This window comes from Leucoraja erinacea, chromosome 2 (assembly GCF_028641065.1).
Source record: "Leucoraja erinacea ecotype New England chromosome 2, Leri_hhj_1, whole genome shotgun sequence".
NCBI lineage: Eukaryota > Metazoa > Chordata > Chondrichthyes > Rajiformes > Rajidae > Leucoraja > Leucoraja erinaceus.
This window is the reverse complement of record NC_073378.1, coordinates 75,719,846-75,734,319: the sequence shown is the minus strand read 5'-3', so window position 1 is coordinate 75,734,319 and position 14,474 is coordinate 75,719,846. Positions and strand designations below refer to the sequence as shown.

General features: G+C 42.8%; 1 protein-coding gene across 4 annotated transcripts in view; it reads left to right on the top strand.

The window, feature by feature from the left end:
• LOC129711306 (triple functional domain protein) overlaps positions 1 to 14,474 on the top strand; it is a 333,015-nt gene that overhangs the window by 296,080 nt on the left and 22,461 nt on the right. For all 4 annotated transcript variants that reach the window (XM_055658878.1, XM_055658886.1, XM_055658868.1 and 1 more), the window contains 3 exons: positions 242 to 489; positions 1,800 to 1,938; positions 3,516 to 3,543. In XM_055658878.1, coding sequence (XP_055514853.1) covers positions 242 to 489; positions 1,800 to 1,938; positions 3,516 to 3,543 — 415 coding nt within the window. The remainder of the gene's footprint in view (positions 1 to 241; positions 490 to 1,799; positions 1,939 to 3,515; positions 3,544 to 14,474) is intronic.

The window sequence follows — 14,474 nt, the reverse complement described above, 5'->3', positions numbered from 1 at the left end:
TTGTTGTATCTATTTATGTATGTCTTAATAAAACAAGACTATTTCTCACTTTATTTGAAGTTTTGCTAGCCAATGAGATCAGGTTCATTTTAGAGCTGTCTTTTAATTGTTGGTGATGGGCAGGGCTGCAAATTTATTAGTCAAATTAACATAGTAGATTAACAATTTGCACATTATTGTTGTATGAATTGCTTAAGAAACACATTTTATTTTTCCAACCTTGTCTTTTCCTCCCTTGTAGAGTGAAAGTAGCAGTAGCAGTAATATCTCCACCATGCTGGTAACACATGATTACACCGCCGTGAAAGAGGATGAGATTAATGTCTGCCAGGGCGAGGTAGTGCAGATCCTGGCCAGCAACCAACAGAACATGTTTTTGGTGTTTCGGGCAGCTACTGACCAGTGCCCTGCAGCTGAGGGATGGATTCCTGGCTTTGTACTAGGTCACACAACTATTATAATCCCAGACAACCCTGAAGGAACATTAAAGTTAGTCTGTTTTCATTTCTAGTGTGGTTGTGTAACTCTAAATTGTCAATATCTCAGACAATTTGTTGCAACTCATTACTTGCAAATATGAAAGAAAGATTATTGCATTTGGTGGAAAGTGGATGAAGATTCTTCGATTTTTCCCAATTTTGTCTCTCCTGAAGTGTAACACCATGGATGTTAGTAGCCTGCTGGTAACTGATGCAAGTAGCTATAGTTTATACAAGAATCCAGACTGCCAATATTGGCAGTGTGGTGAGGGCGGGAGAAGAATAATTCTGTACGAAAGATCTGCAGATGCTGGTTCACAACGAAGATAGACACAAAATGCTGAAGTAAGCGGGTCAGGCAGCATCTCTGGAGAAAAAGAATGGGTGGCATATTGGGTCGAGACCCCTCTTCATTCTATTTATTTCGAAACCTAAACCCAGCTCTCCCCATTCCCAGGAACCACACCTTCACAGTTTCTAATGGTGGTCACTGGATGGTAATCAGAATCAGGGGCTTGAATATTTCCTTTCCCATTTTTAGTCCAAGAGAACTGAGACTAATGCAATCGCATTAACTAAGATCAACTTCCTTAGCACATGCTGCGGATTGAACCTGGAACTTTCCTTGTCCCTTAGTCCACATCTGATGCCACAATTTCCTACTGAGTGGCATAGTAACCATTAATATGGAAAGTGCATATTTGTACATTTCCATTCCAACTATTTTATGATGTGGCTAAATTGATTTCCAAAGTGTGAGCTGTAAGAAACATCACTATTGATATCAAGCTGTGAAGTAGCAGGTAGCTATTATTCTTCTTTGAATTTAAACCACTTTTGATTTTGCTAATGATTGGCCATAAATTATTTATTCCAGAAACCCTGTGCAACAATACTGTGTGACAGCTGTTTAGGTTTACTGCATTTTGGAGCAGTATAGGGAGTCTTCTATTACTTAGTCATTTGCTGTGTCAACAACATCGACTGTCTGGCAGAGCAAGAAAATGAAGGTTATTTTACTTACCTTTGTTATTGCTGTTTTAACATGCCTCAGAGCTACACAAAAGGACTTTGAGAAATAACTGGTTGTTTTTCCACACGCCAATGACTTCCAGTGATGCGATCACTTTGTGGGTTAAACCACATCACTTGGCATGGCATTGAAGCCCCGATGTTTTACATCCATAATTAAATGTAGTTCAAAATTATAGTGTGCGTATTTCATGTGCCCTGATTATCATTGAGTTTTATTCAACATTAGTTCCTAAAATGAAATGTGTTCTTCCTCCTGTCCTCCTCTTATTTTAAATATAACAATAGAAAGTCAACATCTTGGCACACTGCACTCCGTTTAAGAAAGAAAAATGAAAAGAAGGATAAAGATAGCAAGAAGGAAGGAAAGCTAGAAAATGGTTTCAGGAAATCACGAGAAGGATTACCCAATAAGGTATCAGTTAAGGTAAGTGCGAGTGAAATATTATTTTGGAAATTCTCCACAATGGCGTTTCCATCCTCCTTCCAGCCAGATTCTTTTTCATTTAAATCGTAAACATAAATGGCAAGAAGATTATAAAACTGACAAAGTGTTCATTTGCAAGCAATTTATGTGTTAAATTATATAATTTTTGCCTTGGGAAGTAAGGAGAATTACATTCATTGTTAATTCCCTTTAGTCTTTATGAGCTTGTGACTTACTACAATATGCCCTCATTCCTCAACCCAGTTTGGGGACCAAATAATTAAAGGACCTATGCAATATGAGTGGGCAAGAACAACGATTAAGTCCAAGTAATTACCATATAATAAAGCTGCACGTTTCTTTGAGTTAAGTAGGTAAAAGCAACCACACATGATGCTGGAAGTTAAAGTAAGCTAGCAATCTTCCTCTTGAGCAAAGGCCATCATTTATTTTACTGACTAGTATAATCATAGAAACATAGAAAATAGGTGCAGGAGTAGGCCATTCGGCCCTTCGAGCCTGAACTTCCATTCAACATGATCATGGCTGATCATCCAACTCAGTATCCTGTACCTGCCTTCTCTCCATACCCCCTGATCCCTTTAGCCACAAGGGCCACGTCTAACTCCCTCTTAAATATAGCCAATGAACTGGCCTCAACTACCTTCTGTGGCAGAGAATTCCACAGATCATACCTCAGTCCGAGTATTAAAGTAGCCTTTGGCAAAATGTTGTTACTTATCCATGGTCTCCAAAGAAATTTGGATTCTGCATGATCTGTATGCTGAATTGTTAAAATATATATATTTTTTTTGTCAAGTATCATTGATATTTCTATGTTTAAACCAAATCAGTTTAGTTGTTAACTACAGGTGAAAATGATTCAGAATATTTGTAAAACATGAAACGTTTTCAGAATGTATTCCACAGAACCTTCTAAATGTATAGTCTTTATGTGCTTATTCACACAGTTGATCAGGCAGGGCATAGTTTATACACATATATATTTAAATGTGTGAATCCAGCTCCGTTCACCAGCTTCCAATTGCAATTTTCAGTTTTGAAATATATACAAATCCATATTCTCAAAGTTATATATTCTCAAAATATGACGTTTAATGTCCTGAATCATTGAAAATGATGGGTAAGTAATTTAGACAAATCTCTTTCGTCAAAATCTTAGCAATGCAGAACTTGCTACTCTCTGAAGGAATAGAGGCAAATAGTGCTGATACATGATACAGTATGCTAGATATCTCCGAAAGGGAGAAAGGAGTTGAACGTTATCTAAATAGGGTGGATGGAGCCTCAAGCAGGGATGATGCCTGCAGCAGCCAGGAAATCCATCCCACCGATCTTCCAAACACTTATTTGTACACACTGGCAGTAAATAGTCAAGTTGGGGAGAACTAATATTCTGCTTAACATTAATATTACTGTTAACATAATATATCTGATACTGGCCGTTAATCATACTTTTCCAAACATCAGTGCAAAGTGTAAGAATTCCAAACTGATGATGAGAGATGCTACTAATTATAAAAACTTATATTTATTATACTTTTTTTTCCTTTCAGCTCCTGAATCCTAATTATATATATGATGGTAAGTTGTTGTAAACAATCTCAAATTTCACAAACTATATTTCTTGTAAATAATTGAGATTATTGGGCGTAACATTTATAGAGAAATATTAATTGAGTATAAAATAGTACAGACCGTTGGCTATTCTGACAGACAATCCAGTTAGCTGCTCGGCTTTGCTCTTTGCCATATCCATGCATTTGTCATGCAATTCACTCATGAAGGCTGCTGTTGAAATATATCCATTAATCAGGTGGTGTATTTTCAATACTTAACCATACATATGTAATCCTCAGTCTCTCCATTTTTCCACTAATTCCATCTGGTTCTTGACCCTTCTTCCATTACAAATGACCTCTTGTGTGTGTACCTCAAAGCAGTGCAGAGGTTCAATGTTGTATGTTATGACATTGTGTAGCATTTTTAACATCTTTCCCAATTTAATGTATCTAAAATCTTCATACCTTTAACCACCTTTGTCAAATATCCTCTCAGTTTTCTCTTTCCAGGCAATAGTCCAGCTTCTCCTCTTTATCCGATGAACTGTTATCTCACATCGCCTTGAAATAGTCCAGTGTAGTTCTTCTGTCCCATTTCAAAAGCTTTCACAGTCTTCCTGAGTGCAGTGTTCAGTATTTGACAAATGTTCTCGATAAGGCCAAACTGTAATTTTATGATTTAGCAATATTTCTTGGCTCCATGTTTTCGTTTTTCAACTATGAACTTAAAGGAATAAGGCTGAAACTAAAATTCAAATCCCAATGATGTGTGAAGATTTGTTTGTTTACATTGTTAATATTGTAGATTTGGGTAAAGCTGAGTTCCATACAATGAGACAGAATTCCACTGTAACCGTGGCAAATTTGTGAGTTGAAAATACCATTAGATAAGCAAAGGGTGTTCCTAAAAAGAAACAATTAGGCAAGAAGGCAAGAGCTCAGCTCGCCAGGAAACAAAGCCATGCACAACCACAGGGATGGGGAACAACATATAATTGAAAGAAAAAACGTGCGTAAAGGAAAAATGCAACACAAATCCTACTTACGGACATAAAAAGGACTTCCAAAGTAGTAACTGCAGAAGAGACTATGAAATTTTAAAAAGGACATCAAAGTATATATTCAGCACCAGAAACTGCAGGCAAGAGAAACTTACAAATACAGACTCAAAGTGCTGAAGTAACTCAGGAAGTCAGGCAGCATATCTGGTGGACATGAATAGGGGGCATTTCGGGTCGGGACCCTTCTTCCGACTGATTATAGTGGGGAGGGGGAGAAAGTGGAAGAGAAGTGGGGGCAGGAAGGACAAAACTTGGTAACAAGACTTGGGGTTTGATGGGCAGATGGTGGCCAAAGCCAGAGATGGGAAATTAGGTGCAGGAGTAGGCCATTCGGCCCTTCGAGCCTGCACCGGGGATCATGGCAGTATGGTTGCCTTCTCCAAGGGCCAAATATAGCCAATGAAAGGCCTCAAGTACCCTCTGTGGTAGAGAGTTCCAGAGATTCACCACTCTCTGTGTGAATGTCTGGTAAGGATAATTGTAATTCTAGAGGAAGGAAAATAGAATGGAGGGGAAAGGAGATAAATAGGTGCAAGTCCAAGTGGGACACAGGGAAGAGGTGGTCGGTACTGTTCTCCAGTTTGTGTGTCCTCGCTCTGGCAATGGTGGAGGCCCATGACAGAAAGGTCAGTTTGGGAAGGGGAATTAACATCCAGGAGATCCAGCAGGCCTTGGCCGACCAAATGCAACTGTTCGGCAAACGATCACCTAGTCTACACTTGGTCTCGCCTATGTAAAGGAGGCCACATCGGGAACACGAAATGCATTGGATGAGGTTAGAGGGGGTGCATATGAATCTCTGTCTTACCTAGAAGGACTGCTGGGGCCCTTGCATGGATACGGAGAGGCAGGGAAAAGTACCTGGAGGTGGGGTGGGAAGGGTTGAGTGAACCAAGGAGTTGCGGAGGGAGCGGTGTCTGTGGAAGGCGGAAGAGGGTGTGGATAGGGAGATGAGTCTGGGGATTGGATCACATTGAAGGTGGCAGGAATGTCAGAGAAAAACATGTTGGATGCAGAGGTTGGTGGAGTAAAAGTTAAGGGTCAGGAGAGCTCTATCCTTGTCCTGTCTGGGGGAAGGGGGAGTGAGAGCAGAACCATGGGACACTCAAGAAACATGGGTGAGGTATCCATCAATGAAAACAACGAGGAATGCATGTTTACTCAAGAAAGAGAACACCTCAGATGTTCAAGATGTAAAGCCTCATCTTGGAAGAAGATACAACAGACACAGAGAAATTGAGAGTAGGGGGTAGCATCTTTGCAAGCAGGGTGGGCAGGTTCTTCAGCTGTTTCCACATGCCACTGTTCATCAGAGTATTAGCCATAGTTTGGGGCTGGGAAATCAATTAAACCTATGGTCAAATCTGTGGTAAATTAATTTCACTTTCAACATCGTTGAGGCCTTTCACCTTGGACCAAAATGGCGAGAATGTGGTACTTTATAAGTAATAAAATACTAGCAACAGTGGAAGTCCAAAGGGAGCTATGGATCAGTATATTTAACGTGTCAAGCAATAAATAATTATTAAAGCTAATTAATTGCTATTCTTCTATCTGGAATACTAGAGTAGAAAGGGCAGAATTTATTACATAGCCAACATAAAACTTTGTTTGGATCATACCTGGAGAAATGTAAGTAGTTCTCAACACTACAGGAAAGATGGTGAACGTGTTACCTGAACTCTTGGTCAAATTAGATAAGATTAAACAAACTGAGGTAATATTTTTAAGAATTTATATTCAAAATGCTGATTTGATTAAAACTTTCAAGTTTCTAGAACTGAAACGGTAGGTTGAAATGCTGCTGGTGTTCAGAGAGTCTGGGACGAGCAGCTGAAAGTACAAATTAGAGCCAGTTCTTTCAAGTGTGAGGTTAACCAACAACCGATCAAATCTACTTAACCTTATTCACTACCTCGAGGATATAAAGTGTTGGATGGCCCAGAACTTCCTCCAAACAAACGAGAGTAAGTCTGAGGTCATCCTTCTCGGCCCCTCGGACTCAATCAAAACGATAGCAGGCAGCCTTGGAAGCCTTACCCCATTACTCAAACCTCACGTCAAAAACCTTGGCGTGATATTTGACTCAGCGTTGAAATTTGACAAACAAACAAGTCAATGCTGTGGTAAAAGCTAGCTTCTTCCAGCTTCGGACGATAGCTAAAATAAAACAATTCCTCCAGTTTGACGACCTCGAAAAGATCATCCACACATTCATCTCCTCCTGCCTCGATTACTGCAACTCCCTTTACACTGGCATCAGCCAATCTTCCCTGTCCCGCCTGCAACTGGTCCAAAACGCCGCAGCGAGACTCCTGACGGGCACCCGAAAAAGGGACCACATCACCCCGATCCTGGCCTCTCTCCACTGGCTCCCTGTGCGGTTCTGAATAAATTTCAAGATCCTTCTTTATGTCTACAAAATCCTTAATGGGCTTGTCCCCACCCACATCAAAAGTCTGCTTACCCACCACACCACCTCCAGGTCCCTCAGATCGGCCGACTTAGGGTTACTGAACATCCCGCGATCTAGGAATAAGCTCAGGGGTGACCGCGCCTTTGCGGTTGCAGCTCCTAGACTGTGGAACAGCATCCCCCTTCCCATCAGAACTGCCCCCTCCATCGACTCTTTTAAGTCGAGACTTAAAACTCATCTTTACTCTCAAGCCTTTCTTGATGTCCTCTGAGGGAGGGCTATATGTATGTATGCATAGAAACATAGAAAATAGGTGCATGAGTAGGCCATTCGGCCCTTCGAGCCTGCACCGCCATTCAATATGATCATGGCTGATCAGTATCCTGTACCTGCCTTCTCTCCATACCCCCTGATCCCTTTAGCCACAAGGGCCACATCTAACTCCCTCTTAAATATAGCAAATGAACTGGCCTTAACTACCTTCTGTGGCAGAGAATTCCACAGATTCACCATTCTCTGTGTGAAAAATGTTTTCCTCATCTCGGTCCTAAAAGATTTCCCCCTTATCCTTAAACTGTGACCCCTTGTTCTGGACTTCCCCAACATCGGGAACAATCTTCCTGCATCTAGCCTGTCCAACCCCTTAAGAATTTTGTAAGTTTTATAAGATCCCCCCTCAATCTTCTAAATTCTAGCGAGTACAAACCGAGTCAATCCAGTCTTTCTTCATATGAAAGTCCTGCCATCCCAGGAATCAGTCTGGTGAACCTTCTCTGTACTCCCTCTATGGCAAGAATGTCCTTCCTCAGATTAGGAGACCAAAACTGTACGCAATACTCCAGGTGTGGTCTCTTAATCTATGAACCACTGTTGTATAACGTTAGTACAGGTGCCCAACCTTTTATCCGAAAGCCTTGGGACCGGACACTTTTCGTAATTCGGAATTTTTCTGCTTTCGGATTGGAAGATTTTTAGCGTAGATTTTAACGGCTGGCTCAGTGGTAGAGTGCTCGGCTCATATCCGCAAGGTCGCGAATTTGCGCCTCGATCCCGGCAGTTACTCGATCGCGAGTTTGAGTCTTCAATGTAGTTTTTTCTTGCAGAATAGGAGAGAATAGGGAGGGTTAGGCTGGGATCATTCTCTGCGAGATAATCTTAGTGCGGGAGACAAGTATAGGAGAGGTGTACTGACTGTGTGGGCAGAACTTTGGAAGTGATTGCCCACCATTTTCAAAAGCCGCTGTGTCTCCCTGTCCCTCCAACTCCAGAGGAATCCGCTCCCCGATGGGCCGCTACGGCGACAAGTGGCAGTTCGCCCACAGCCCGAGCTGCGCCACCCCAAGAACAAGACGTACCTTGCACACCATCAGCTTCTGCCCCTACGGGGAGCGTGTTCCTCTGGAGTTGGAGCGGGGCTGGGCTGGAGTTGCTGATCTGGGATCTCCATGCTTGCAGTGGGCCTGGGGGTCGGTGTCCCGATGAGGGGGCGCAGCTCGGGCTGTGGGCGAACTGCCACTTGTCGCCGTAGCGGCCCATCGGGGAGCGGCTTCTGGTGGTCCTGACGTCTCCGGCCACCCCCTGTACAGGAGCTGAGACTGGGAACTGTACCGCCCTTGCAGGTGAGCAGGAGAGTGGGGTTGTTTGCAGTTGCAGAGGGAGAGGGCAAGGGCGGTACAGTTCCCAGTCTCAGCTCCTGTCCAGGGGGATGGCCGGAGACGTCAGGACCAACAGGAACCCACTCCCCGATGGGCCGCTACAGCGACAAGTGGCAGTTCGCCCACAGCCCGAGCAACCCGGGTTCCTCTGGAGTTGGAACGGGGTTGGGCTAGAGTTGCTGTTGGTAGTGAGTCTCCGGGATCTCCGTGCTTGCAGTCGGTGTCCCGTTGGTCCTGACGTCTCCGGCCACCCCCCCTGGACAGGAGCTAAGACTGTGAACTGTACCGCCCTTGCCCCCTCCCTCTGCAACTGCAAACAACCCCACTCTCCTGCTCACCTGCAAGGGCGGCACAGTTCCCAGTCTCAGCTCCTGTACAGGGGGGTGGCCGGAGACGTCACAGCCCGAGCTGCGCCCCCTCATCCGCAATCCCAAGAACAAGACGTACCTTGCACACCATCAGCTTCTGTCCCTACGGGGAGCGTGTTCCTCTGGAGTTGGAACGTGGCTGGGCTGCTGCTGGCTGTGGGTCTCTGGGATCTCCGTGCTTGCAGTGGGCCTGGGGGTCGGTGTCCCGTTGGTCCTGACGTCTCCGGTGACTGGCACTGACCTGCTGGCTGGCATCGCCGACGTGAAGGCAGTGCAAAGCCCCCGCGCCGGTGCAATGGGCGGGGAACTGGAGAGGGGAGGGAAGGGGTCACACACATGGCCGGGAAGCAGAGGGGTGTAGGTGGGGTGAAACTGAAGGGAGCGACAATCTGCTGCTGCCTTCCCGTTAAAACGTTCCCACGCAAGACTCACGATACACTGTGTATCGTGAGTCTACCGTGGCAACTTGTAAACTCAGCGGGCAGGCAGCAGCAGATTGTTAATTATTAACCCTCCCGCGCAATATACCCTCACCTCTTTTATGAATGGGGATTTAGTTCCCCTTTCTTCGAGGACCGACCGGAGGTTCCGCTGTCACCTCTGCGGGCCGCCCTCGGTGAACGTCTTCAAGGACCTTTCTTCAAGGACTGAAAAAATGTCCGCTATTCGGAGCTTTTCGTTATTTGGATCTTCGGATAAAAGGTTGTGCACCTGTACCTCCACCAATGCAAAGCACTTTGGTCAACAAGAGTTGTTTTTTAAATGTGCTATAGAAATAAAAGGGACTTGACTTGACTTAAGAAACATTTGTCTGAACAAAAGCTGCTAGAAATTTTGAACTTAATCACAAAAAGCATTTGATATCAGGTCACTTGTTAATTTTAAAATTTGAGATTGTGAGCTTGTAAACAAAAAGAATATAGAGAAGAGAAGGATTTGGAGCAGCATATCACAGTTGAGTATTGACCTCATTAGCGCAATAAGCTTGAGAGAATCACTCTAATTCACTGCATAGAATCAATTGTGGAAGAGTTGTACCCTCAACAATCAAGAGGATTGAGGCAGTGCAGCGTAGGTTCACGAGATTGATCCCTGGGATGGCGGGACTGTCATATGAGGAAAGATTGAAAAGACTAAGCTTGTATTCACTGGAGTTTAGAAGGATGAGGGGGATCTTATAGAAACATCTAAAATTATAAAAGGACTGGACAAGCTATTTGCAGGAAAAATGTACCCGATGTTGGGCGAGTCCAGAGCCAGGGGCCACAGTCTTAGAATAAAGGGGAGGCCATTTAAGACTGAGGTGAGAAAAATCTTTTTCACCCAGAGAGTTGCGAATTTGTGGAATTCCCTGCCACAGAGGGCAGTGGCGGCCAAATCACTAGATGGATTTAAGAGAGAGTTAGATAGAGCTCTAGGGGCAAGTGGTGTCAAGGGATATGGGGAGAAGGCAGGCACGGGTTATTGATAGGGGACGATCAGCCATGATCGCAATGAATGGCGGTGCTGGTTCGAAGGGCCGAATGGCCTCCTCCTGCACCTATTTTCGATGTTTCTAGAATCACTTCCAATTCAATCATGTTAACTTGCCCTACCTCCTTCAACGACTGCAGTCATCCTAGATTTTTCTCCTCTTGTATCCCATTTGAACTATAATTTGGCATGCATTCTCTAACCTTATTATTTGTATGACAATGTCTCGTCTTTTTCTGTGTTGAGTTTCATCTGCCATGTATCCCCCCTTTCCACTTACCTGTCTGTCTATAACTATGCTCCCCATTGTACCCCCTTGTCATTAATGCATATGAATGGTCCAAGTCTGCACTTGAGGGTCTCCATTTCTCCAGTCCAAAATAAGCCGGAATTTAGAAGGATGAAAGGATATCTTATAGAAACATATAAAATTCTTAAGGGATTGGACTGGCTAGATGCAGGAAAAATGTTCCAATGTTGGGGGAGTCCATAATCAGTTTAAGAATAAGGAGTAAGCCATTAGGACTGAGATGAGGAAAACCTTAAGCCAGAGAGTTGTGAATCTGTGGAATTCTGCCACGGAAGGCAGTGGAGGCCAATTTACTGGACGTATTCAAGAGAGAGTTAGATATAGATCTTAAGGTTAAAGGAATCAAGGGATATGGGGAGAAATAGGGTACTGATTCTGGATGATCAGCCATGATCATATTGAATGGCGGTGCTGGCTTGAAGGGCCGAATGGCCTACTTCTGCACCTATTGTCTATGTTTCTAAGCCTTTCACTAGAACTTTTTTATTATACTAATTTAATGTTAGACCAATGCTGCTTTGATATCATGTTCTCCATTTGTGTTACAAGTCAAATATCGGACACAACATCAAATGCCATTTGGGTAGTGTGCAAACCATCAATCATACTTTCCCAATCCACCTTGTCTAATACCTCATTTGAAAAAGTGCACATCAAGTCAGTTATGATTTGTTGTCTATTGCAGGGGCAAAGATGGTGTTAGGTGTGAGAGTTCCAATGTCCAAAAATTCCAATGTCCTTGATATTTCAAAGATGAAAGATTAATTGGGGCAAGAGTAAGAAATGTCTTTGGCTCCAAAGAATCAGAATGGGTGGAAACATGGAATAATGATGGGAGTCATTCCTTCTCTTTGGCAGTCCCTATTTCAGGCTGATCACCTGCGTCACCATATTTAGGGATTATGTACTTGTACCCCTGGATCTCTCTGTTCTACAATATTTCACAGAGCCCTGTCATTTAGTGTGCCCTGGTTTAACTTCCTAAAATGAATCACTTTGCAATTGTCTAAATTAAATTCCATCAATTCCTTTACCCCCTTTCCCAGTTGTTATAACTGATCTTGTTATAACTTAAGACGAGCATCTTCATTGACCACACATTTTGTGTCATCTGCAGACTTACCACATGTTATCTACGTTCTCGTCCAAATCATTAATATCTAATGACAAACTACAGGGGACCCAACATTGAATTTGGTGGAAATCGAGTTTCATCTTGGCTGTGGTCTCTTTCAAGTCAAGTTTAAATTGTATATATCTAAGCAGGCCTCTAGCTCCTCAGAATTGAGGCTGACTTGCATCCACCACAGGCTTTGCTTTGTAAAGTGACTATGAAGGATTTGTAGTTTTCAAATAGTAGCAACACAGCTGGTGAGAGTATTAGTCAAGAGATAAGGGAGCTTTTAGTAAGAGTAATAATACAATAATTGCAGATACTACAATTTTCATATACAAATTAAATTGGCAAAATTAGTTTGATTTATGAGTTCACTGAGAGCATTGTGATAGTTTTCTGAAGCAAAATGCTGTGGAATCAACCAGGCAACAGGATATTTTCAATTTTGTCATATTTAATTAGATGTGGTTAATTAGCAATCTCGCAGCAAAGGCTCCTCCATGGCAAGGATAGGGATTTATATTTAGCTTGAAAGGAACATAACTCAATTGAAAGCAAGAGTCTTAAATATTTATAAGGCTAGTTACATTGCCAAAAATGTCAAAATGAATTGGGAAATTAGAATTATTGGTCATTAGATAACAATATTTAGGCAAATAGTTAAGGTTTCAATAAAAATACATTCCACCGAGGATTAAAATCACATCAGGATTTCATGCCAAATGATGATTAGTAGATTAAAACAAGAGACTGACAGTGTTGTGAATAATGACTGGAATGTCTGAGGGTTGGGAAAGTTTTAGGAATTAGCAATAGATGACGAACATTCTCTAAGTAGATAAAATATGTGAGTAAAATAGCAAGATAAAATAAATAGAGCTTTCATACAAATGTAAACGGGAAAAGAGTGGCAGAAATAAATGTGAAGGCTGTGGAGGCCGTCAATGGATAAGGCAAAGATAGGTAGATTCTTGATTAGCATGGATGTCAGGGGTTATGGGGAGAAGGCAGGAGAATGGAGTTAGGAGAGATCAGCCATGATTGAATGGCGGAGTAGACATGGGCTGAATGGCTTAATTCTGCTCCTATCACTCATAAACTTATGATGTGGAGACAGTGAGGAATTGGTTTATTATTGTTCCATATACCAAGATACAGGAAAGGCTTTGCATACGATCCAGGCAAATCATACATTCATATGTACACAAAGTTAATGCAAAAGAAAAATAATCAGAATGCAGAAGTTACAGCTACAGAGAAAGTGACGATCTTACTAAAGAGTGCCGCAGCAATGCAATTTGGGCTATTAAGAACTCAACCTCAGTCTGATTACAGTGGAAAAAAAATCTGGTGGCATCTGTTTTTAAAGTTTTGTAAATTCTTCTTGAAAGAATAGGAGAGAAGAGAGAATAACCTGAGTGTGCGTGGAACTTAATTATGTTGGCTGCTTTCCCAAGGCAGCATGGACAGAGGTGATCAGGGGAAAGCTGATTTGAGAATGGATTGGACTGTGTTCAGAACTGTTTGTGAATTCTTGCAGACTTGGGTTGAGCAGTTGCCATATTAAGCTGTGACGCATCTGGCCAGGATGCTAGTTATATAAGTTATATAGTTATAGGATAAGTTATATCCTAGTTATATAGTTATATATTCCTATTCCAAATCTGAGGAAGGACATTATTGCCATAGAGGGAGTGCAGAGAAGGTTCACCAGACTGATTCCTGGGATGTCAGGACTGTCTTATGAAGAAAAACTGGATAGACTTGGTTTATACTCTCTAGAATTTAGGAGATTGAGAGGGGATCTTATAGAAAATTACAAAATTCTTAAGGGGTTGGACAGGCTAGATGCAGGAAGATTGCTCCCGATGTTGGGGAAGTCCAGGACAAGGGGTCACAGCTTAAGGATAAGGGGGAAATCCTTTAAAACCGAGATGAGAAGAACTTTTTTCACACAGAGAGTGGTGAATCTCTGGAACTCTCTGCCACAGAGGGTAGTCGAGGCCAGTTCATTGGCTATATTTAAGAGGGAGTTAGATGTGGCCCTTGTGGCTAAGGGGATCAGGGGGTATGGAGAGAAGGCAGGTACGGGATACTGAGTTGGATGATCAGCCATGATCATATTGAATGGCGGTGCAGGCTCGAAGGGCCGAATGGCCTACTCCTGCACCTAATTTCTATGTTTCTACGTAGTGTATGTAGGATAGTGTGAATGTGTGGGATCGCTGGATGGCGCAGACTTGGTGGGCGACAGATAGCACAATGGGCTAAGAGTTCGGCTGGCGACCGGAAGGTAGCCGGTTCAAATCCCGCATGGAGTGCATACTGTCGTTGTGTCCTTGGGCAAGACACTTCACCCACCTTTGCCTGTAATGGAATGTTATTACGGCGGCAGGCGCGGGCACACCGCGACGCCCTGTGTCTCCCTTTCAAGGGAGATGCTAAAAATGCATTTCGTTGTCTCTGTACTGTACACTGACAATAACAATAAATTGAATCATTTCATTTTCATTTCATTTTTCGAAAGGCCTGTTTCCGCGCTGTATCTCTCAA